This window comes from Prionailurus viverrinus, chromosome B1 (genome assembly GCF_022837055.1).
Source record: "Prionailurus viverrinus isolate Anna chromosome B1, UM_Priviv_1.0, whole genome shotgun sequence".
Lineage (NCBI taxonomy): Eukaryota > Metazoa > Chordata > Mammalia > Carnivora > Felidae > Prionailurus > Prionailurus viverrinus.
In genome coordinates, this window is record NC_062564.1 from 150679873 (window position 1) to 150705644 (window position 25772).

Sequence of the window (25772 nt, forward strand, 5' to 3'; positions counted from 1 at the left end):
TCGCCTTCACTTGGGTCATAGGATTATTTATGGAGCAGCATATACAGAGCTCATGTCTTACTAATATAAAATTAATTAGTAAATGTTCAGAAAGCGCTTTGAAGATGAGGCGTTTGTAGGAGTGCTAAGTATGATCATTATCATAAAACATAAAAGTTACAGGATTTCGTAAGCTAAATAGGTAGAGAATGACTGCCCCACACAGCACTGGAAGACAAGATGGCACAGAGACAGGATCCTCAGAGACAGCACGTATGGACACCGCTGCAGCACAGGTAGGCTGAAGGCAGATGGGAGGCAGGGGGGTTTGCCATTGCTCCTCAGGGAAATTTTCTGAAGGGACCAAATTAGTTAAAGTAATTTCATGTGTATCCTAAAATTATTTTTTAAAATAACCTTTTTATAAAAATAGGAGCAATATATATCCCAAATGAAAGAAAAACAAGGATGATTAAGATTGACAAATCAGGAGACTATAGATGCTGGAGAGGATGTGGAGAAATGGGAACCCTCTTGCACTGTTGGTGGGAATGCACACTGGTGCAGCCTGTCTGGAAAACAGCGTGGAGGTTCCTCAAAAAATTAAAAATGGATCTACCCTATGACCCAGCAATAGCACTGCTAGGAATTTGCCCAAGGGATACAGGAGTGCTGATGCATAGGGGCACTTGTACCCCAATGTTTATAGCAGCACTTTCAACAATAGTCAAATTATGGGAAGAGCCTAAATGTCCATCAACTGATGAATGGATAAAGAAGTTGTGGTTTATGTACACAATGGAATACTACTTGGCAGTGAGAAAGAATGAAATCTGGCCATTTGTAGTAACGTGGATGGAACCAGAGTGTTATGCTAAGTGAAATAAGTCAGGCAGAGAAAGACAGATACCATGTGTTTTCATTCATATGTGGATCCTGAGAAACTCAACAGAAGACCAGGGGAGAGGGGAAGGGGGAGAAAAAAGTTACAGAGAGGGAAGGAGGCAAACCATAAGAGACTCTTAAATACTGAGAACAAATGAGGGTTGATGGGGAGTGGGGGGGAGGAGAAAGTGGATGATGGGCATTGAGGAGGGCACCTGTTGGGATGAGCACTGGGTGTTGTATGAAAACCAATTTGACAATAAATTTCATATAAAAAATAAAAAAGTGATAAATTTTAATCATTAGAATCCATCTTGCTAATTTTTGTGAGACATCATTCCAGCAAAACTAAAGCATTCATGAAAAGTATGCTGAAACTGTTGAAGTAAAACTGGGGCATTTTACTTTTAGAAAGAATTTCATTTTGAAAATTGAAAGAATACAAGATAGCTATACGTATCTATTTCTAATGATGTATGTCGATAATAGAGACATTAATACTTATGTTCACAATAGGCTATTTTATCTTTAGGATGTGGCAGACAAAAGTTTCAAGTATTAATTTTTAATTATTGAAACATCACAATGCTTCACTGCTAGACATTTTTGCTGGTGTGATTTAAAATTTTAGCGGGAAACAAGAACAGGGGATTTAACTTTTTCCCATTAGCTATGCCATATGCTCAGATAGCAGTTGGCCTGAAAAATCAAACAAATGGCCTGACTGGTTCCATGGTACACATAGATGAACAAATAATTTTTGTGTTTTGATTCTTAAGCTAATCAGATTAAAACCAAGATAAATGTTCACATACGCATTGGTCTATACTCTAACAAGGGGCTTTGATAAACCCTTGAGCCTGGCCCATATTTTTGATAAAATCTTTGGACGACTTTTCTGGTTGCACTATCTTGCCAACATCTAGATTCTAGGTGAACAGCTTAAGATTGTGCAGGATGTAACTTCACAATAAACAGCTTTAAGAAACAGTCATACATATTCACATTCATATTTAGCTTAATTAGCTATAAGGGAATCCCTGAAACGATTTCCAAATTGTTGCTGTTCATCCTCATGAGTTAACAAAAAGTCTAGTAAAAATGTTTAATCTTGGTTCTAATGTGTTTTATGCCCATGTTAACTCACCAACCCCTTATGCTCCATAAACAGTATGTGAGAAATAATGTGTAGACATAGTCTGGTTTCAGCCATTCAAAGAATTAATAATTTTTAGAGTACAACTCACCAGAAAGCCACTTTTTCTGAAATCGCTAAATAATCCTCAATATCATTACCATTTTGTTGTTATACCTGAATAGCTTTAGGACACACTTGGTGAATAAATAAAACACTTTGAAAAAGTTAAGGCATGCTGCTGAAATCAAAACAAGTTTTCTATTGCTCATGGTAACTACACCCAAGACCTAATTTCTGTCAAATAGGTAGTTTATTTTCAACCAACATTCCAAATAATAATAACACTTAGAGAAAATGGAATTTGTATATCTGGCATTGTTTTTTAGAGGAATACTTAAATGAACTGGATATTGACAAAGTTTAATTTTCCTTTTGAATTCAGGAATACATACACATGCACAGGGGAAACTTCTCCTTCTAGAGATCGGAAAAGAACCCTCATCTTAACTCTAACCCTAACTATGCTGATAATCAAAGGACAAATATCTACCTGGAATGCTTATCTTCCCTAGGTTTGAAGGGTCCTGAAGAGAAAATACTGTCTTACATGCCCTCTTTAAAATTAGGAAACAAGTGTGGGTATTTGTAAAGTCCCTTCCAGTTCTAAAAGACTACATGTCTCTCATTTTAGGAACTTTACACTGAGAGGAGTTTCAAGTCAATCTCCCTAGTAAACAAATTCTTGTTTACAAGAATCACTTTTTATATCAGCTTATAGACTAACAAGAGGAAACAACAAATAAAGCATATCTGTGTATCTATAGGTTCAATTATTATACAATTACCAATATCCATTTTTTTAACCTACAAAAGCAGCAGTTTTTAGATAGTTCAGTCTATTAGAAGGGCACAGTGAGATGAATAGAAAATATACTCCAACTTTTTGCAACCAATTTCATACTACAATTAACACATTTTCATTGAGGTTTATTCCATGGCAAGCTGTGTTGAGTAATATATACAGATATATATGCAGGTATGAAGGAAGATGCTTTAGGATAACATACTCATCTATGGAAATTAAGCTACCAGGTTTTACCATATAATTTAGTCATTTATCTCTTCCCCCAAATTTTAAGCACTATTCTAGACTCAGTCAGTTTGTCAGATTGTAGATACTTAGAAGGAAACATTTTCCATGGTGTAATGTCTTTTAGGGATTTTTATTTTATTTTATTATGAACCAAAACTGCTCATGAGCATCATACTTTCATAGAAATATTAAGATATAGATTTTTATGTGCAAGGTGAAAACCTAATTTAGACAGAATATATTTAAATGGTCAAAGTGGTTTTTAAGTAAAATGAAACTTCTAAAAACATGAGACTTGGAAATTTCACCTGCATTGGATATCTAGTTAATATTATCTCTTTAGGAAGTATCACCTATTCAGAGAATGACATTAACTAACTAAAAAATAAATTTTTGATAGGTATTTGATTCTGTTTTCCAGCAAAAATAAAATCAATGTAGGTATTTCAAACTAATCAGGATTTAGTATGGTTATTTCAATGCATATTGATATAAATATATGAAACACACATACACACAAACATAAGCATACATAGAATATTATACACAAGGGTAAAAACAAAAAGTATGTAAAATACTAAATATATAATATCAAGTACATAATATAATCCAAAACATTATTGACTGAATTGTGTCCCTTCAAAATTCATACGTCAAAATCTTAACCCCTAATACCTCAGAATCTGACTGTATTTGGAGATAGGGTCTCTGGAGTGGTAATTAAGTTGTAAGGAAGTCATTAAGATGGGCCTCAATCCAATGTGACTGGTATCCTTATAAGAAAAGGAAATTTGGACACAGACATACACACAGATGAAAGACCATGTGAATGTGAAAACCATGGCCATCTACCAGCCAAGGCAGGAAACCTCAGGAGAAACCAATTCTGCCAACACTTTGATCTCAGCCTTCTGGCATCTAAAACTGTGAGGAAATAAAATTTTCTGTTTAAGCCAGAAAAAAAAAATTAGGACACACATATGTACAGAGGGAAGACCATATGAAGACACAAGAGAAAACCAGTCATCTATAAGCCAAGGAGAGAGGCTTCAGAATCTGCCAACAAATTTATCTCAGACTTCCATTCTCCAGAACTGTGAGAAAATAAATTTCTGTTGTTGAAGCCACCCAGTCTGTGGTCCTTTGTTAACCAGCCCTTGCAAACTAGTACTACCAGTATATTGCAAATAAGCATATAGCATAAAGTACATAAAACAAAACTATATTTTACAGTTCCTGCAGTTCACATTTATTAGTGATTTTGTTCATCACTGTATATACCTTGCCTAGCACAATGTTTGGCACATAGAAAATACTTAATAAACATGAGTACAATAAACTACTTAATTTCTAAAAAGGCATTTCCTCCACACACATTCTGTGTGTGCCAAAGAAAAACATTTAACAATATTGAAACATGGATGCATTAGAATAAAGTTGCCTCCCAATTCATAAATAATTTGATAGCTTATTTTAAAAGCTTTTATTACTGTTATTCTCTTACTCAGTCTAACTATTGTTTCCAAATTGTGTATGTCATCTCATGCCTCTAACATTCATGAGTCTATGAATAATGATGAATAATCTCCTAAAGCTTTTTAAAACTGTTTGGATTAAAAAGGTATTAAAAGGCAGGTATTAAAAGGCATTAAAAGGTATTAATGTATTAAAAAGGCAGACTTTAACCCTAAAATACTCATAGTTACCCTAAATGTAAATTATCTAAATATACCAGTAAAAACACAGATATTAACAAAATAGATTAAAAAAAACATAACCCAATCATATGTTGTCTGCAAGAAACTCACTTCAAAATAACAATATAGGCAGGGGCACCTGGGTGGTTCTGTCAGTTAAGCGTCTGATTTCAGCTTAGATCAGGATCTCACAGTTTATGAGTTTGAGCCATGCATCAGGCTCTGTGCTGACAGCTCAGAGCCTGGAGTCTGCTTCAAATTCTGTTTCTCCATTTCTCTCTGCCCCCCACCCCCACTCAAGCTCTGTCTCTCTCTAAAAAATAAACATTAAATAAATAATAACAATATAGGCCACTTACAATTGCACCAAAAATAATACCTAGGAATAAACTTAACCAAAGAGGTGAAAGACCTGTAATTCTGAAAGCTATAAAATATTGATGAAAGAAACTGAAGATGATACAAATGGAAAGATATTAAATGCTCATGGATTTGGAGAATAAATATGGTTAAAATGTCCATTGTACCCAAAGGAAACTACAGATTTAATGTAATCCCTTTCAAAATACCAACAACATTTTCACAAAACTAGGACAAAGAGTCCTAAAATTTGGACTAAAATATGGAACCACAAAAGACCCTGAATAGCCAAAGCAACCTTGAGAAAGAAAAACAATGCAGGAGGTATCATAATCCCACATTTCAAATGTTCTACAAAGCTGGCTGAATGAAACATGGTACTGGCACAAAAATAAACATGTAGATCAATGGAACAGAATAGAGGGCCCAGAAATAAACCCATAATTATATGGTCAATTAATCTTTAACAAAGGAGACAAGAATATGTAATGGGAAAAAGACAGTCTCTTCAACAAATGGTGTTGGGAAATAGGCAGCTACATCCAAAAGAATGAAAGTGGACCACTTTCTTACACCATACACAAAAATAAACTCAAGATGGATTAAGGATCTAAATGTGAGACCTGAAACCATAAAAATCCTAGAAGAGAGCACAAGCAGGAATGTCTCTGACACTGGACATAGCAACATCTATCTAGATATGTCTCCTAAGTTAAGGAAAACAAAAGCAAAAATAAACTACTGGCACTATATCAAAACAAAAACTTCTGTACAGTGAAGGAATCAATAAAACTAAAAGGCAACCTGTGGAATGAGAGAAGATATTTGCAATGACATATCCAATAGTGTTAGTATACATCTCAGCAATTAAAAAAATTGTTTTAAAGTACTATTGATATATGCAACAACCCGAATGAATTGTCAGAGCATTTTGCTGAGTGAAAAAAAGCAAAAGCCAAAAAGTTGCATATTGTAGGACTCCAATTATATAACATTCATGACATGACAAAATTATAGAAAAGGAGAAGAGACTAGTGGTCGCCAAGGATTAAGGAAGGTAAAGGGACCTAAGGCAAGTGGGTGTGGCTATAAAAAGGCAACACGAGGGACCCTTGTAATGGAAATGTTAGGTATCTTGACTATATGAGTCTAAATACCCCAATTGTGATACTGTACTATAGTTTTGCAATTTGTTACCATTGAGGAAAACTCATAAAATGTACAAGAGATCCCTTTGTATTTCTTACAACATATGAGTCTAATTGTCACAAAATAAAATGTTTAATTAAAAACTTTTAAAACACAAATACACAAACTTCTCTTCTTCTGAGGTATTCTATAAGACAACTGACCCAGTGCCTTCGGTAAATCAATGTCATGAAAAATTTTTAAATGAGGGCAGAGTATGGAAGCTGTTTTAGATTTTAAAAGATAAGAAGTTAATAACCAAATGCAATGTGAAGATTTTGATTTGATTTTTGTTCAACAACAACAACAAATTGTAGAAGACATTTTGAGGACAACTTAGAGGTATTTGAATATGAACTTGGTATTAGAGCCTGAGGAATTATTGGCAATTTCATTAGGTATTACAATGGTCATGTTTTTTAATACCTTTATTTTTTTATAAAGAAAATATTTAGGGATGAATGTCATGATGTAATTACTTTTCTATAACCACTTTAAAACGTTTCAAAAACAAATGAAATATTGTAAAATGTTCACAGTTCTTAAATCTTTGTGATGGATATATGGAGGTTTATTAAACTGTTCTGTTTTTAGGCATATTCAAAGTTTTCCATGATAAAATGCAATTTCTCTTGATCCCATTTCCTTCACTGTGTATAGTCCCATTTCTTTATTACCTTTTTCAGTAAAATCTTTTAAAGAATGGTCAGTGGTCATTGTCTCTAGTCACTTTACTTCCATTCTCTTTTGAAACCACCTCTAACCATTCTCTTCCCCTTCCACTCCTAAAACTTCATGCATCAAGGTCATCAATTACCTCGATAATGCTCATCCAATGGTCCATTTTCAGTGATCATTTCCTCATCCTGAGCTGTCAGGAACATTTGACACAGTTAACCTCCTTCCTTATGCCTGATACACTTCTTTTGGTTCCCAGGACTCCACTTTCTCTTGCTTTTCCTCCTACCCTTGTTAATTGCCCCTCTCAGTCTCCTTTGCTTGGTCTTCCTCTTCTCCCTAATTTCTTAATATGAGAGTGCTCTAGTGACCATGTCCTGGTTTTCTCTATCTATACTTACTCCCTTGGTAATCCCTTCTAGTCTCAGATACTAACCTATATGTTGAAGAATCCTAAATTTATATTACTAGCCCAAACTTCTATCTCAAACTCCAGACTTGGATATCCAACCTACATCTCCATTTGGTTGACTAGGGGACATCTAAAACACAAAATGAACAAAAGTGAACCCATAGTCATCCCCTCAAAACTTGATAGATCAGCAGACTTCCCACTTTAGTTGAGGATAACTCCCTCATCAAGCTAAAGAACTGAAAACCATCTCTGACATCTCTTTTCTACTCATATTCCACACCAATACATCCATAACTCCTACCAACTCTATACTCAAAACATATCCAAATTCAACCCCTTTTCATTTCTTCCACCTCTACCACTCTGGTCCAAACCAACATCAAATTGTGCTTGAATTATTATAATCATTTCCTATCTTATCATTCTGCTTTCATCCTTGCCCTTTATAATTTACTTTCCACAAAGCAGTCAAAGGGATGCCATTAAGAAATTAAATCAGATTGGAGCACCTGGGTGGCTCAGTCAGTTAAGTGTCCAACTTCGGCTCAGGTCATGATCACAGGATTCATGGGTTCGAGCCCTGGATCAGGCTCTGAGTTGACAGTTCAGAGCCTGGAGTCTGCCTCAGTTTCTGTGTCTCCCTCTCTCTCTGTCCCTCCCCTGCTTGTGTCCTCTCTCTCTCTCTCAAAAGTAAATAAACATTTTTAAAGGAAATTAAATCAGATCATATTGTTCTGCCCAAAGCTCACATTTCACTCAGATAAAAAGCCAAAATTATTACAATGACCCACATATGATGTGGGCCTTGGAACTTTTCAGAATTACTTTCTTACTACTATTATCCTCATGTGCTGAGTCAGTCACAGTGCCCTCCTAACATGCCCTTCCAGGAATATCCTACTCTCATAGCCTTTGCAAAGTTGTTCCATCTGCCTGGGACACTCCAGAAACCTGTATCGTCAACAACATCATCTGTTCAAGTCTACTCGAACTTTACTTTCTCAGTAGACCTAACCTGACCACTCTAATACCACATCCTGCCACTACCGTCTCACATACCCTCCCACATTTCTGATCTTTAACTAGTTCTACTTTTCCTATAGCACTTAAGATCTTTCTAGCAGTTATATATCTTATTTATTAATCATACTCTACGTTGGTTATCTCTCCTCAGTAAAATGTAATCTCCATAAAGAAAGAGATCTTTGTTTCCATTACTATGCCTAGTCCATAGAGCATCTATAAATATTTGCTAAATGAATATTTTAGGATTACATTATTCATATGTGCTGAAAAATAAGCAGGCCAAATATTATATCTACTAGTTCTACATGTTATTTTCCAAGTTCAGCAGTCCATTGAATCCATAAAATAAAAGAATCCATTTTTATACTTAATGTCAAGTCCATACTATTTCTTAGAGTGTCCTATATCTTGCTCATATTAACACTTGGTTTTCCTGTACCTTTCTATTCAGAGGAACAGAGCCAAACACAAAAATGAAACTCACAGCATGTGGAAAGATTACCCTGGGTATATTAATGCTGATTATTGCTGCAGTAATCATCGGACTCATTGTTTACTTTGCCACTTATGGTAAGTAGTCACTGTGTCTGACTTACTAATCACACAGAATTATTGATTCCATTATTGGGAAAATTATGAATTTTGAGAATGGAGGAAGGAAAGAAGTCAGACAAAGTTATGTAGCAGAGAGAATTTCTTAAGTTTAATAGCATTTACTAAAAACTGTTCTTTAGTGACTTTTGGCTCAGGATATTCTAAATGCAGAGATTTGGTGTATTCTTTTTTTAATTCCTGCTAAACATTTGGGTTCTGGGAATATGTTGATGAATAAGCCACAGTTCCTCCCTCTGTTGAACTTATAACTTTCTGAAGAGAGAATTGATGGGTTAACAAACATAAAAGCCCCTACACTGTGGGATTCTAAGCTATTTTTTTTCAGAGCCTATAATATTTCCCTCATGGAATATTTTCTTCTCATAAAATTCTTCCTAAAAAAGTATAATATTCCCTACTATTGAGGAATGTAATTTAAAAAGTCAATACAAATACAAATTTTTATTAACTTTGCATAAAATAGGAAAAAATATGGGATCCTCAAGATCAATCTTTCTTAAATACAGAACTTTATACCAAATTTGCCATGTGCTGTTCTTGTCACTTTCTTTAACTATTTCCTAACCTCTTCAAGAATGAGGACCTTTTTATAGAAAAATATTTTTTTACATTCGCACAAGAGAATACTTTGTTGACATAATAAAGACAACTATAAATTTAGCAATTCTTTTAAAATTAACTTGTATTTAATTAACTACATCTACCTATGTCTGAAAATCAGTAATATGTACAAGAATCATCATTTTTTAAGTCTAGAACAATGGCTGGTGTATACATAAATATTTTTCCCTAGAACCATCTTCTGTTATCACCATGCTGCTATCCTATGTAATTCATGGCTCATAAATTGGGTACCACTGCTTTAGAACAGAATAGTATTTTCTGAAAAAACACACTTAGGAAAAAACTGTCTAGCTAAGTAAACAACCATTTCAGTTTATAAGGTGAAAAGAATTTCCATAGAGAAAATAGAGTTGTACACAGTGGAGTAAAGAGGCCCTCTCCCCAGAAATTGTTTCTACTGCTATACTTCATCTTCCATACACACCCTTCCTAGACACAGACTGTGTGAACATGATCCTTGGTAGATTGCAATGCCAGCTGCTACCAAAGCCAGGCCAAGAGTCAGAGTCATGGCATATGCTCATAAATCCTTGAATAAGATTTGCTCACTCAAGACATAGACACAGAACCTGCTGCCTTTCATCAAAAGTACAAAAGTGCCAGAAACTAGAGAGAAGAAAAGATATTTAAAGAGGTTATCTTTGGAGATAGGTATGCTGTAAAGTTTTCATACTATGAAGACCTCCCCAATACATGAATAATAGATGTTTTCCCTCTCATGTCAAGCTGAGAAATGAGCTTTGAAAGAGAAACCAATTTCAGAAAAACCTAGAAGGAAACTCGTTTTAAATATGTACTAAGTTCTTAGAGCACTAAAGTAGATGACAAATTCTTAACCATTCAAGTAAGGACCTAGAGAGGTCCACATCCAGTTAATGAAGTGGGAAAGGAAGAATAACAGGACTGGGTGAGTAAAGAGCTTGGTAAGAGGGGGAAAAAAACTTTACATCAAGTTCAAACTGTGATTTAAAAGCAGACCTGGGCATTTTAATTTCTGAATTGAGACCATGTTTTGTGGTTTATGGTGACCATAATACTATTTGTTACTAAAGAATTTAAAAACAAAATTGTTTTTATGGTTACTAAATTATACTTGTTTGTAATGCCAGTATATATATATATTTGTGTGTGTGTGTGTGTGTGTGTGTGTGTGCGTAATCACCATTTGCAATTTATTCTAAAGCAAAATTCTATACTGATATGTTCAGTAGGCCTAGAAGAATCTACCTATGTGAAAAGGAATATGAATTCTAATATATTTATGATCTCACTCTTAGAGTTAGTCATACATATTTCCAGAAATCATAAACTTTAGTGACTTATAAAAACTTCTAAAAAGGAAAATATTCCTGATTAAGTACCTCTGCATCAGAATAGGTAAGTTTTGTTAACAATGTAAGTTTTCTCAAGTCATAGTAAGCCTGTGGGAACAAGAATAGAACCTCCTGAGACTGTGTTAAGTACTTTGATAGGGCTTATCTTTTTAAAAGTCATTGGTTTTTCACCTTAAGTTCATATACCTGATGCCACAATATCTTGCATGAGCTAAAACATTAAATGAATCGAATGATCCTTTTAAGAAAAGGATTTGTCAGTAAATAAACCAAATCTCAGTCCGGTGAACCAAATTTTAAACTTTTTATGCAGATGCTCTGGCATGGCATCATATAGAGGCAGCCTTACGATGCTTCTCTTTTGGATGAAGCTTTCAGTACCATTTGAATATTTTCTAGTTCACTATGCCAGACCCCAAACCTGAAAGCGATGAGCCATCTCCTCACAAAAACTGGAAAGACAGCTGGAAAAACCAAAGCCCCACACAAATATTCACCCCAGGATACCTATCCTTGTCTGCTTCCCATGAATCTATATAATGATAATGTTGTGTTTTCTGTTTCGTTAACTTTTTAAGAGATAAATAGATAATAAAAAAGAAAAAAGGCAACTGAAATTACCCAGATTCAATTCAACAAGCATTCACTGGGTGACTACTATGTATTTAATGGCAAATACTAGGCTAGGTGCTATAATGGAGATATAGTAGTAATGGAGGAGAGTTGCTAGAGCATCACACTACTCTTGAACTAAAAGTGTTGAGAAGGGTCAGCACAGTTTTCCAACAAAGGGCCAGAAAGTAAATACTTTCCTCCTGATGAGCCATTATAGCCTCTATTACAACTACTTGAGTCTATTGCTATGCTAGAGTAGACAATACATAAATAAATGTAGTGCTTCTCAATAAAACTTTATTCATAAACACTAAAATTTGAATTTCAAATAATTTTCACATGTCACAAAATATTATTCTTTTGACTCTCCAACTTTTAAAAAAAGTAAAGACCTTTCTTTGTTCACAGGCTACACAAAACCAGGTAGTAGGCTAGATTTCATAGTTTGCTGACCCCTAATCCAGAGCAATGAATTTTAATCCTGGCTGTACCTTAGAATCACATTAGAAGGAATCTGGCAGAGAGCAACTGAACCAAGTTAATGAAGTTAACATCAGCTGTAATGGGGCAAATTGATATCAGGTGCCTAATATATGCCAAAGGACACATAATAACTGCTGTTTTCTTACTGGCCAGAAAAACAGGTAAATTATAATTTAAATCTAATCATAAAAATATCAGTTTTATTCAAATGTCAAGCCATATAAAGTGCCCATTTTCTATAATTTCTAATTGTGTATTTAAGTAAGCTTTCTTTAAGCATTTTGGAGAGCATGTCTCTTCTAACTACTCTTCTACAGAAATTTCTGTTTTTCTGGGCCATTAATACCATCCTGTTTAGATATGCATTTTCTTAATCCTGGTCCACAAAGAGCTGACAGAGCATGGAGGAGACCTAAACACTATTCTCCTTCTTCACTAATATCCCAGGACCCACCTCATCCTCCATAAGACTCATGGATATCCACACCTTCCCAAGTTGATCTATTCCAAAGGGAACGTTTTCAGTAGTTGCAGGTCAGTAATTCATAGTAGGAATTACTTAAGGAATATCAGAAGTCTGAATGGAGAAAGGGGAAGTCTACATGGAGAGAGGGCTCTGGGCTATAGGGGAGAAGGAGCTAAACTTGACTGCCATAGGAAGACATGGAAAAAAAGTAGTTGAAACAAACTTATTAGGCAGGAACATGAGAGGTATAGAAGTAAATGTCTGCATGTTCTAAAACCATGGCCTTGCAGGAGGAAATGTAGACACGGGCCCTGACCCAGGAAATAATACTTACCTGAGAACCTTCCATTTCTGTCCTTTCCTCTTCCTTTGCTGTGTTTCTTCCTTCGGTGAGGTTATGTAGAGAAATTACATCACATCTTGAGAATATTCCTTTAAAGGCTTCAGCACAGACCCTTCACCTGCTACCACCACAGCCAGACAGAAGGGCCTTGAAATACGAGAAAAACCCCTTTTGAGTCCTTTCTCTCAGGAGAGCTTCAGAAGTAGTAAGTTCCTACATGGAGTCTCTCCTTGCCCTATCTTCAGGGAACTTCCCTTCCTACAGATGCCCCAAAATTCTCTTACAGCATGGATAATACAGGCTACACTGACCTGCCCCCACCAAATCCAGGTAGAACAGACCCTATTACCTCCCCTTGAACCAAAGGCTGAACTCAACTCTCAGAAATATACTCAGTGGCCCTCATACTTAACCCTGGCCTCACCTTAGGATCATCTGGAAAAATTAATTACAACATTGATGCTCCCACCCAGAATAGACAGACTGTGAGAAAGGACACAAGTGATGACAATTCCTAAAACTCCACCTGTGATCCTAATTGGAAACCCAGGCTGAGAGCTACTTACCCAAGCCTTGCTTCTCAAGCTTTAATGTGCATAAAAATCACTTGAGTAGATGTTAACCAGACTTACTGTGTGATATAAATATATATGTATATACATAATATATATAATATGTAGGCATATATAATATATATAAATATATGTGTATATATTTATACTTGATATACATATATCAAACCATTATGTTATATGCCTGAAACTAATATAATGTTATATGTCAATTATATCTCAGTTTTTAAAAATCACTAGGAGATTTAAAACATGTTTTAATAAAAATACAAAAAGGTGAATCAGTCAGGATCGAGTCCTCCCTGGAGCCCTAAACCCTAGCTCAGAGTGTGTCCTGATTATTTGAAAAATATGACTCTTCTAGGAAGGAAAAGAACAATGAAAATAACACTTAGAAGAAATTCTAGGTCATAAATGTGTTTTGTTGCTCAAGGTCTAAGTTACATTTGAAGGAGAGGAGCTTATTTTTTATTATGATAGTCTGCTGGTTCTTCTGAATGTCAACAGCAACACCTAGTATACCACTCTACCTTCTAATTAGGGGTTTGGTGTCTTACACGATACCAGAGCTAGATAACGGCTTTCCTCTTTAGCGTTTGAAATTCATTTAGTAGTTTAAGAAGTTAATATAACCTAACATTGCCTCAATATCATAGATTCTCAATCTTGATAGTCTAATAGAAAAATAAAAAGTCATAGAGTATTTATGAATAAAAATATATAACAACAAAATACTATGGTCTTCAGAATTTTCTTTTCCAGCTTTATTGAGATATAGTTGATACATAACATTGTGTAGCTGAAAGTGTACAATGAATTAATTTGATACACCATATTGAGTTGAAATGATTACCACCATAACATATATTATTTCAGACATTTCATTGTTACTGTATAGAAACACAAGTGCTTAATGTATGTTGATTTTCTATCTTGCAAATTTCCAGAACTCGATTAGTTCTAGTAATTTTTTTTGGAATCTATAGGATTTTCTATATCACATCATCTGAAAATAATGACAGTTTTACCTTTTCCTTTCCAATCTGGATGCCTTTTATTTCTTTCTCTTGCCCAATTGCTGTAGCTATAACTACTAGTACTACGTTGAATTAAGAGTGAAGACAGTGGGCATCTTTGCCTCATTCCTGACCTTATAGGAAAAGCTTTTAACCTTTCACCATTAGATATGATGTTGGCTATGATTTGTCATATATAGTTTTACTATGTTGAGGTATGTTTCTTCTAGAATCTATGTGTTGAATGTTTTTACGTCATGAAAGATGTTGTACTATATTCTATCAAATTATTTTTCCTCATCTATTGAGATTATCATGATTTTTATTTTTCTTCTGTTAATGCACTTATCACATTTATTGATTTGTGTATATTAAACCATCTTAGCATCCCAAGAATAATTTCCATTTGATCATGGTGTATGGTCTTCTCAATGTGTTGTTAAATTCAGTATTTTGTTGAGGATATTTGCACCTATATTCATCACGGATGTTAGTCTGTAGTTTTCTTGTAGTGTCCTTACCTGGCTTTAGTGTCAAAGTAATGTTGGCTTCATAAAATGAGTTTGGAAGTATTCCCTCTTCTTCAATTTTTAAACAGTTTGAGCCCTCTCTCTTTCTCTCTCTTCTCATTGTGCCCTCCTAGTTTATGGAATGGACAGGTACAAAAGGACCTGAGAAAAGCTGAAAGAAAAAAATTTAATTTATACTGTATTTGATGTATTAAAATAGTATAGTCCAGTTTAACACTCAACTCAGCTTTACTTTTCTATAGTTTTAAGTTTGATTTCTTTCTTCTATTTACTTAATTTGCAGTGCTTACAAGTCATGTTTCATTTTACTTTTTCTTTTATTCATTTTAACTTTCTAGGTACTTCACAAATGATAAAACCTAGGCCTCTGCTGATTTTCCTAAATTGTGATATGTGAAGAGCACAAAAACTAAGATAATTACCTATGCCTTAATATCATTTCTCATAGTAACATATTTATCTTCAGAGGATCCAAACTTGAAAGCTGGCACATTAAAATTTTACATTAAAAATTCTGAATAAATCTTTGGGTAAAGTTATAGAGCTAGATTATGTTAATAAACATCGCTCTGTCAAAGTTATTTTAACAATCACTAGGAATCAAAACTATTTAAATGTTGAGTTACCTGCAATTTAATCAGAATATTATATTTCACATGATTCTCTTAAGAATGAAAAGTAGTTACACAATGTGTAACTTTTCTTTTCTCTCCTTTCCAGCAAAGACACCTTTCTACTATCATATCAGCTTTAAAGTCAATAATATTGACTATGACAGCAAGTTTGAAAAACCATATTCACAAGAATATATGGACCTAAATAAAAAGATAGTATCTTTGGTAAGTTGAAATTTTTTTCTGTGCATTGCCCTTTTAAATGTTATGTTCCTAGAAGTGCCAGAATCCTAATAATAACCTTCCAACTTGGAAATGATTGATAATTTCATACTATTTCTTACTACTATCTTAGTTCTAGATTAATATAGTCCTTTCAGAAAGTCAGTCAGAAAACATGTACAGGAAAAAAAATGTAAGAGGGACATATTTAGAGAACACTAAGAAATGCCTGACACATGAGAGATAGTCAATGGGTATTTCTAATGTATTAAAAAATGAATAAAATATATCCTACCTCCAAGATACCTGAACAAATACATGTTGTTCCTGATCCTTAACTAAGAAGTGCTTCAAGGAAGAATGGCCAGTGTAGAAGAGAACATATAGCCCAAAATAAAGATCATCTTGTATCTCCTCAATGTGGTAAAAAATTTTAAATGTCTACTTAAGAGTGTGCTTTAAGCTAACCTTTAGCTGACTAAAAACCTAATGAAAAGTCTTGACTACTCCTTGGACATAGATACACTCTCATTAGCTCAAGTAATTCTATCAAACAAACCAAATCCTGCCAAAAGCAGGGGTGGCATCATTCGCCTCCCATTTCTTTGAGTGCATTCTTGACAGGACATCTTCAATCTGACTGAAGCTTGCATTCTTTCCGTAACATCCCACTACCTCCAAGTTTCTAATAAATTCAGTCTTTAAAAGTCTTTGTATGCCTTTACCATTATACTAAGAGTTAGTATATAAAAAATGGGGAAAGAAAATTCCCACTTTTCCTATAGCTTTATGATAAAAAGGAAATAACAAAGGGGCAATATAATACAATGGTTGAGAATAGGCATTGGACGCAGAGTCCTTGTTCAATTCTAAGTTTAGCCATTTACCAGCTACATAAACTTAAACAAATCACTTAATCTCTTCACATCTCAGTTTCTTGAAGTAAAAAATGATATGACAAATACCTACATCATGGGATTGTTGTAGGCGTCATATAAGATGAAACATATCATCATCTTAGCAAAAGTCCTATTATTCTGTAAGCCCTTAAAAGATAAGCTAAAAACATACCTAAAGCAGAGCATCATTAATATTCTTAATAAATTATAAACATAACAAAGTTAATATATAACTTCAAAATAATTCAAAATATACCCAAACTAAGAAAATCACCTTTTCTTCTATAAATTTAGATCAAATCATTCAAATCAATTAACCTATGTTTATCTCAAAATGAATATTCTAAAATTATTAGTTTTTATCAAGTATCATATCATGTTGGTCACTCAACCACCAATCCTGACACCTTGCTTCAGACTCCTTTAGCAATCCTCATTCTCGGTTTTTAACTCATTTGTATTTTTTTTAATGTTTATTTTTGAGAGAGAGAGAGAGAGAGAGAGAAAGACAGAGTGTGAGTGGGGGAGGGGCAGAGAGAGAGGGAGACAGTAGAATCTGAAGCAGGCCCAGGATCCAAGCTGTCAGCACACAGCCTGACATGGGTCTTGAACCCAGGAACCATGAGATCATGACTTGAGCTGAAGTCAGACACTTAACCAACTGAGCCACCCAGGAACCCCACCTAACTCACCTGTATCAAAACAGTCACCAGGGGTGCCTGGGTGGCTCGGTCAGTTGACCTTCTGACTCATGGTTTCTGCTCAGGTCATGACCTCACAGTTAATGAAATCAAGCCTGCATCCAGCTCTGTGCTGACAGCAGAGCCTGCTTGGAATTCTCTCTCTCTCCCTCTCTTTCTGCCCTTCCCTCTTTCTCCGCTCACTCTTCTTCTCTCAAAATAAATAAATAAATGTTATTTAAAAAATAAGTAAGTAAATAAATAAATAAAACAATCACTAGATAGTTCTCATACTTTTTCCTCCACATGTGTTAAAGTGCCTGCTTTTACACGCCTTTCTGTTTTCGTTTAATACAATGATGCTCTGTGTATTATAATTATTACTGTACACAGCATTCATAAACACAATACTGGTGATAAGAGCACAAAATAGAGCTGTGTATCATTCATCAAACTCACCTATTAGTCATTATTATAATACCTATCACCTGTTCTTCTTCTTGTGATTTTCATTAAATAATTCTTGTGATGATAGACTCTAAAAAGAAAAAAGAAATTGGATAAAGAGATGCTGCTTTACTATGAATGGTAGTAAAGCATTACCTACAGAGACTAGGCCTCCATAGGGAATATTTTCATGTTTAGATATGTGGTTTTCTAGTGGACAACTCAAGAAAAAATCTCTATGTCATTTCCTATTTTTTGTAGGAGAAAACTAGTGGACAACTCAAAATGAAATCTCTGTCATTTCCTATTTTTTGTGGGCAGCAGATATGATACCCAATTATAGTGAATAGAAATTCTAAAAATCAGAGCGAGGCAGTACCTTAACAATATTAACCATCAGTACTGACCTAAGGACTTTACTCCTTAATTAATTAATTTCATTTCTTTACTCCTCACAACGTTCTCATTTTCTATATGAGGAAACTGAGGCACTAAAACGTTGACTTAGTCAGGGTCCCACTGAAAGTATGTTTCCCACCTTCTTTATGATTTTTCTGTTCTATAATTGAAAAGCATGCAAATATAGAATCTTGAGCAAATTTCAGATTATATCAATTTCATATGGCCAATCAAATGTTCAAAAATGTTTAAACAAACTCTATGTGTTTTTCATATATAATGCATCAGATTATAGACAACCAAAATGATATCTGATATGTGTGAGGTACCAAAATTATCCATACGAAACAGGGCAGTCATGCTCGTACATCAAACCACTTGCCCAAGAGCAGGGGAGCATCTTTGGTCACTACAAACATGGTCCAATGTCAGCTTTATACCTGGTTATCCACAAACTTTTGTTGACCAAGCTCTTCTCAGGGCCTGTTGCAATTCAATTCTTACACAGGGCTCTCAGACTATTTTCTAGGTTCTTCCTTGACCCCTGGAATAGAAAGTTCCTCATCACTGCCCTGCTTCCAGGGCCCCCATAAAACCCCACCCCACTTGGTCCCGGGAGAGACAGATGTGTTGGAATTAAGAATAGAAGAGAAATGCTGTATTATTTAGTTACCATCTTGCCAGGATTCCTTCATTGATTATATTTAGAAATAACATCTGAACTCCTTACCATGGCCAACAAGGCTGACTGTAATCTTGCCCCACCTACCTGGACAACCTCAACTTATACCCTCTCCCTTGCTCATTTTACTTAAGTCACAACAATTTTTTCTACCCCTCAAACTTAACAATCTCATTCTTACCTAGGACCATAGCACCTGGTTTTCTCTCTGTCTAAAATAATCATCTCCCTTTGATTCTCAACTTTTCATCTTTCAGGTCCCACCCAAATGTCACCTGTTCTAAAAGGACTTATTGGATCATTCAAATATTGTCCCCTGAATCACTCTGTAGCATTATTTTATTTTATATTCTTTTTATTACCTAACACTATCTCAAATTATCATATTTATATATTTATTTCTTGGTCTACTTATTATCTGTTTCCTCCACTAAATTTCCAAATATAAATCTAATCTGTTTATAGTTTTATTTCAATAGATATCTATTGAATAGATGAACATATTCCAATTGCTTTGTAACAAAAGGAAAGTGTAAACTACATATTTGCAATAACGATATTGAGTCAGTGATATTGAAGGCCTGTCTTTGCCAAAGTTAAAGCCATAGACAGTGAAATTTGTTGTTGGGTGCCCTGTGAAGGTCCTGCTGTGGGAAATCACTCATTAGGTTAAAATCAGGAACAGTTGAGAAAATGATTCTTATATAAAATTTCTGAGAGATTTTTACATATCCTGCTTCAAACCCATCAGTAGCATATACCTGAAAGAGCAGGGAAAATGGTGTGTAGTACAGCCATGAAAGGGGGCCCATAGTTAAAAAGAAAGAAAGAAAAGAAAGAAATATCTCACCTTTGGGGACATTTCTGTTAAGTTTTATGACACTGATATTCAATAGAAAGCTGAACACGGAAGGCAATCTCTATCAGTTGGTCCTTTGAATTCACCTCTTCAAAATAAGTACTGTATTCTTCCCTATCATGCTATTGTTAGGAAACAAATATTCTTGCCTTACCTTACCACATAATTTATTGATTTGAAGACATTTGTGAATAAACCTAGCTAATATAAAGATAATTTTCAAAAAGACATGTTTAGTATACATTTCATCTTTTTCTTTTTCTTTTTTTAAAATATAATTTATTGTCAAATTGGTTTCCATACAACAGCCAGTGCTCATCCCAACAAGTGCTCTCCTCAGTGCCCATCACCACTTTCCCCTCTCTCCCACCCCCCCCCATCAACCCTCAGTTTGTTCTCAGTATTTAAGAGTCTCTTATGGTTTGCCTCCCTCCCTCTAACTTTTTTTCTTCCCCCTCTCCCTCCCCCATGGTCTTCTGTTAAGAAGAAGGTGAGAAAGAATGCATTTTTTTCTTAAATGGGTCACAATCTAGGAAAATTTTAATATTATGTATTCAATTATATTAAGGATTTATTAACTATTGGCATGCAGGTAGTAATAAAATAAAACAATTTAGCCATTTAATGGTAGCTGGTAAAGTTGAATGATGTGTACACGGGGTTCATTACATTCTTTTATTTGCTATTGTGTATGTTTGGAGTTCTCCACAATAAAAATTTTTTTTTTAATTTTAAAGAAACATTAGTCTTTATTCATTTTATTTTTTAACAGATAAATGAAACATTTCATGGATCTAAACTGAGAAGACAGTATGTCAAATCTCATGTTGTCCAAGTAAGGTATGTAAAATAGCCCAAGAGGCACAGAGCAGAAAATTCTGTCCTTTACCTTCATGCCTCATACTTAACAGAATATATTTGTTTGGTATAAATTGAAAGGTTGAAATAAATTTTAGTTTGAGGCTTCAAAACTACTAGCATTTTCAAATGTGAAAAAAGGTATTCAAGATCTTTTGGAAAATTATCCAACCAGAACCAAGAATTCCAACTGATTATGAGTCTCAGGCAAAGGCTCAATGTATTTGTATTTTATTTGAAGGCACAAGGTCAAAAAGAAAATCTAAAATCAGGAGATGATTTCAACAGAAGAAAAGAAAGGGTAAGATAAGAGAGCCACATATAGAATATCTGACCTAGGAGGTGCAAACTAGTAGATATGAGCCAAATCTAGCTTAGAGTTATGGATTAAATATAAAAGTTGATAACATCCATGAATATGAAATTACAAGGAGCTTAAGTGAAAAACAGGCAGAATTAAAACATAATATATTAGAAATTCTAAAAAATAAAAAAATAAGTAAAAGTTGAGAAATATCATATAAAAGACATAATATTCAGAATGTGTTGAAAAATAAAAAGAGATCTGACATTACAGGGCCTACATCCCCACATGGTAATAATGCACTGAAACTGAGGCCACACACTGGCAATTCCCAACACTCCCATGATGTGTGCATATGTACTTGCACCCTATCAGCTTCACTCCTCTCCTTTACTGGCCCCTCTAGAAATCCAATTCTACAGCTATTGTCTAGCAGCGATGTTTATCCAAACACTGGTGAGGCACAGATAACCTAGGAACAGATAACCTGCAATAGATATGAAAAAATAGTAATTACAAGCACAAATTAAAGAAAGTTAATATGTTTTAGAATCTCCCCTCCCTAAAACTAGAACTTTTTCTGTTTAATTTTCCCAGTTTGTTTTTAAATAATCCAGGCTCTTAACCAGTAGCCCCCCAAGAATTTATTGATATTAAATCATTTAACCTGATAACAACCCTGTATGATATGTACAGATCAGTTTCTTATTTTACAAATAAGAATACTGAAGCAAAGGTAGTTTAAGTGACTTGCCAAGGTCACACATTTAATAACTAATAAAGCTGTAGTTTGAACCAAAGTAGTCATATCTAGATGACCGCATCAACTTTAGCTTTCACTCCTGTTCCATGACAATCCATTCTCCACACACAAAGTGAATTTGAAGAGCACAATATCATCCTACTTAATATCCTCTGACAGTCTCTCATAAATTCCAAATTCCTTATACAGTCCACATGATCCTCCCTGATCTGGCCTTGCCTCTCTCTGACCTCACTTCAAAACTCCCATGAAATAAAGGACCATAATGTTTTTAAAGGCTGGGGTGATGGGGTATCTTAGGTCATCTGTGTTTGCTAACTGGTTTTGCCCAAGGAAAAGTAAAGTTCTCGTATTGTCATGACAGGAGGTAGTTTTACCATTTGGAGTAAGTAAAGTGCCTACCAAAGTTAGGCCCCCACCTGTCTCACAGAAACTGAGAGATAGAGTCTCTATCTCTTTTGATGGTTACATTTCAGAGATGGCTTTTGCGTCCTTGAGAAAGACATTTCTGGGGCTGTCAAACTGCAAGAGGCTTTTAAAAGGTTTGCCTATAGTTCAAAGAGGCAGAGAAAGAATTTATAACTTTTCTAAAGTAAATGCTCTATAAGGAAAGGGATATTGAGGTCTAGAGTCAGAAAGAAGACTTTAATAAAACTGAGGGAAGTATTAAGTCTCTCTTGCTCAGGGCCTGTGTACTTGATGTTCCTTCTTTCTGGGACATTCCTCCCCCATTTCTTCTCATGACTCACTCCTTCTTGTCATTAGGATCTCACCTCAAAGAGGCCTTCCCTGAAGCTGTCTAAAATGTTCTCACCTCTAATCTTCGAGTCATTGCTGTCTCCTTCATAGAACTCATTTTGAAGATTATTTTATTTCTTCATTTTCCTGTTTGTCTGTGTCTCTTAGTAGCATGAGAGAAGGCACCTGTGGTCTTATATGTTCATAGCTGATGTAGCTCTGGTCCCTAGAACTCTGCCTGATATATTGCTTGGACAATATACATTCATTGAATGAATGAATGAATGAATGAACTGAAACTTCAGGAATGGAAAGGAAAATACTGTAGCAAAGAATTAAAAGCATTTGTCATATAAAACTAAAGATTATTTTATGGGTCAAGCGAAGGTAACATCAAAATAACTTTTAGTTCATGTTTTTGGTAGAAAAGAAGATCATATGACTCTTGATGATGTCAGATTAAGAATACATATGTCTATATTTAGTTTAGTTTTAGATTGTTATTTGACCCAGGAGAAAAGTTCAGAGTGACATTCATGGTTGGACAAAATCTTTAAAATAAACAAAGCAATATAATATGTCCTTGTCTATTCCATGAGAAATAAATGGTTCATCTCTACAAATCACAGAAGAAATATTAGCACTGCACAGGCATAATAGCAAAAGAACTGAGAATACTTAATAAATTAACATTCAACTACTAAATGCTTAATACTGTACAAAAGGAAATGGAAAGAATACATGTATAGTGCTCAAAGGAAGAGTGTCTGGTAAAACATAAAGTAGAAAAGGGTGATCTAGAAGTTAGCAAATCTATTATTTAGAATTATCCTGCAAAAATACTATTGAAATAATAAAGCTTTATTATTACTCAGAAAACCTTGGATCTTAGCCATGGTTTCTGTTTTGTTCATGGATATTATGAAGGTTTGCAAGTGGATGTTTTCAAGATCTCTCTTGAGTCACATACTTTGAGGTTGTTGTGGATTTTCAAATATACAAATGTAGACAAATGCCTGGGAAGAGGGGAGGAGGTAGACAAACAGAGAATAGAGCAGAATAGACATCCCATCAAGTCAGTAATAACACCCCCCTTTTAAAACTTCTGATTTTACATTTACATCTTCAAGTCAGAATTACAAATAAAACAAATCCAGTCTAATGTATTTGCTCAGTCACAATTTCCAACAGACGACAAGAACAGGCCCACCCTTGCAAGTTGTGCCTCCACCAAAAACCAAACAAACAAACAAAAAGCATTCAAGATAATAGACGATTCCCTCATCTCACCTGTTATGTTTCATTTTGTTATTTGCTATCAGCCCTACATAGCACGTCCATGGTGGATTTTTGATACAAAGACATATTTATATTAATAAGTATATTTTGCACAGCACTGAGATTTACAAAATACCTCCATATACATTACTTTATATGGTGTGTACAATAGCCCAGGAAATACTATTATCCCCGTTACAGAGATGAAGAAATTTGTAAGTACAGAGAATGCAAACAGCTTGCTGTAGTCAGGGAATTGGCAGATGGTGAATCTAGAATACAAACTCAGTTCCCTGACTCTAAATCACACTCTCTTTACTGTTCACCATGTCCACAAAGTGTCATTTCCACTCCCTTGAGAGTGCAATAGCTGCCAGGAGCTCTACTTAACAAAATTATAAAATGACTCCTCTAAGAATGATCGAGGCTCAGTAATAAAAGCATAATTTATTTGTCTCTTTCTGTTCTGCAGCCGAGCCCAAGGGAAAGTGATAATACATGCTGTGCTGAAGTTTAAGTCCTGTTTTAAAAATAATGCAGCAAAATTTTGGGATAGAATTGAAACCATTTTATATCAGAAGCTAAAGGGAAAACCTGGGTCTTTATGTATAGATTCTTCTTCATTTAAATTTTCAGGTAAGCCTTTTTATGTATGGTATAGAATGATTTTCATCTTTTAATTTTAATATGGCGTTCTGTTATAAATATGAAAACAACACTTCCCTCCTTAATCGTAGTTTCATATGCAATAATTATTGCTTTCAACCACTGTTAAAGTAATCAGGGTCCATGTCAATCAATTTCTTGATATAGTATCATTCTTGTATTCTTGGAATTAAACCTTACTTGATGACAGAGTTTAAAAAAAAAAAAGTAGGGCCTCAAATAACATTTCCTTAGAAAACAAGGCAGCCTTAAACTCTTAATAGCTTGTTCTGTGGGTCATGATTTTTCCCTCAGTTCCTTTGGATATCTCAAGAATCTAGACTCCTGGGGTGCCTGGGTGGCGCAGTCGGTTGGGCATCCGACTCCAGCTCAGGTCATGATTTCGCGGTTCGTGAGTTCGAGCCCTGCATCGGGCTCTGTGCTGACATCTCAGAGCCTGGAGCCTGCTTTGGATTCTGTGTCTCCCTCTCTCTCTGCTCCTCTCCCACTCACACTATGTCTCTCTCTCTCAGAAATAAAGATTAAAAAAAAAAATTAAGAAAAAAAAGAATCTAGACTCCCACATTACAGAAATGAGTTTGAATCTCTTTAACATCAAACCTACTTCCTGATGGGCCTTTAATGGGCTTTGTCTCTCTCACTCTTAAGTACAATGTATTTTTTTTATTTTTTTAAATTCCAGTGTAGTTAACATACAGTGTTATACTAGTTTCAGGTGTGCAATTGCATAAACCAGTTCTTATTCTTGGTCATCTAACAGTATTGTGAAAGACAGCTTCTAAAAGGCAGGGAAAAGTGTCCCATAATATTCATTCCCAGGATAATGAGTGTCTCTCTGGTCTTCATAAAAGGACAGCCAACGCTCAGCACAGCTAAGCTCAGCTATCAGTTCTCAGCTACAACAAATTTGACCAAGGGCAGAAAAGTATCCCCGCCCCTATAGGAAGGACTAAAAGGATGAAATGTTTGTGAAAAAAATAAATCTAGGCCAAGGGTTCATTTGCATAGAACATCAAAAGGATCAAAAAGCAAAACCTGAACATACTTCTCCTGGATAAGAAGTCATCGTGTTGTTGAAATGTGACTCTCCTCAGGTTATTAGATGCTTTCTCTTAGAACCTTCCTTCTCACACAGCTTATCCTGTGTGTGGTGACCTTGAAAGAACAGAGAAATAAAGCAGATCTGCAAATTAGTGAAAAAACAATCTGGCTTCTTTTTCTAAGTCTAAAGTCAATCATCCCAAATCAAAATCCTTTAAACTCTGCCCTCCATTTTAACATTAACAAAGAAAGCATGTAAGTCCAT

The 25772-nt window shown here is 34.9% G+C and overlaps 1 protein-coding gene across 1 annotated transcript in view; it reads left to right on the forward strand.

The window, feature by feature from the left end:
* Positions 1 to 219: 219 nt before the first annotated feature.
* Positions 220 to 25772, forward strand: part of LOC125164880 (transmembrane protease serine 11C-like) — a 52263-nt gene continuing 26710 nt past the window's right edge. Inside the window, exons 1-5 of the mRNA XM_047857617.1 lie at positions 220 to 275; positions 8911 to 9029; positions 15778 to 15896; positions 20632 to 20699; positions 24273 to 24436. Of these exons, the coding sequence (XP_047713573.1) occupies positions 220 to 275; positions 8911 to 9029; positions 15778 to 15896; positions 20632 to 20699; positions 24273 to 24436 (526 nt within the window). The remainder of the gene's footprint in view (positions 276 to 8910; positions 9030 to 15777; positions 15897 to 20631; positions 20700 to 24272; positions 24437 to 25772) is intronic.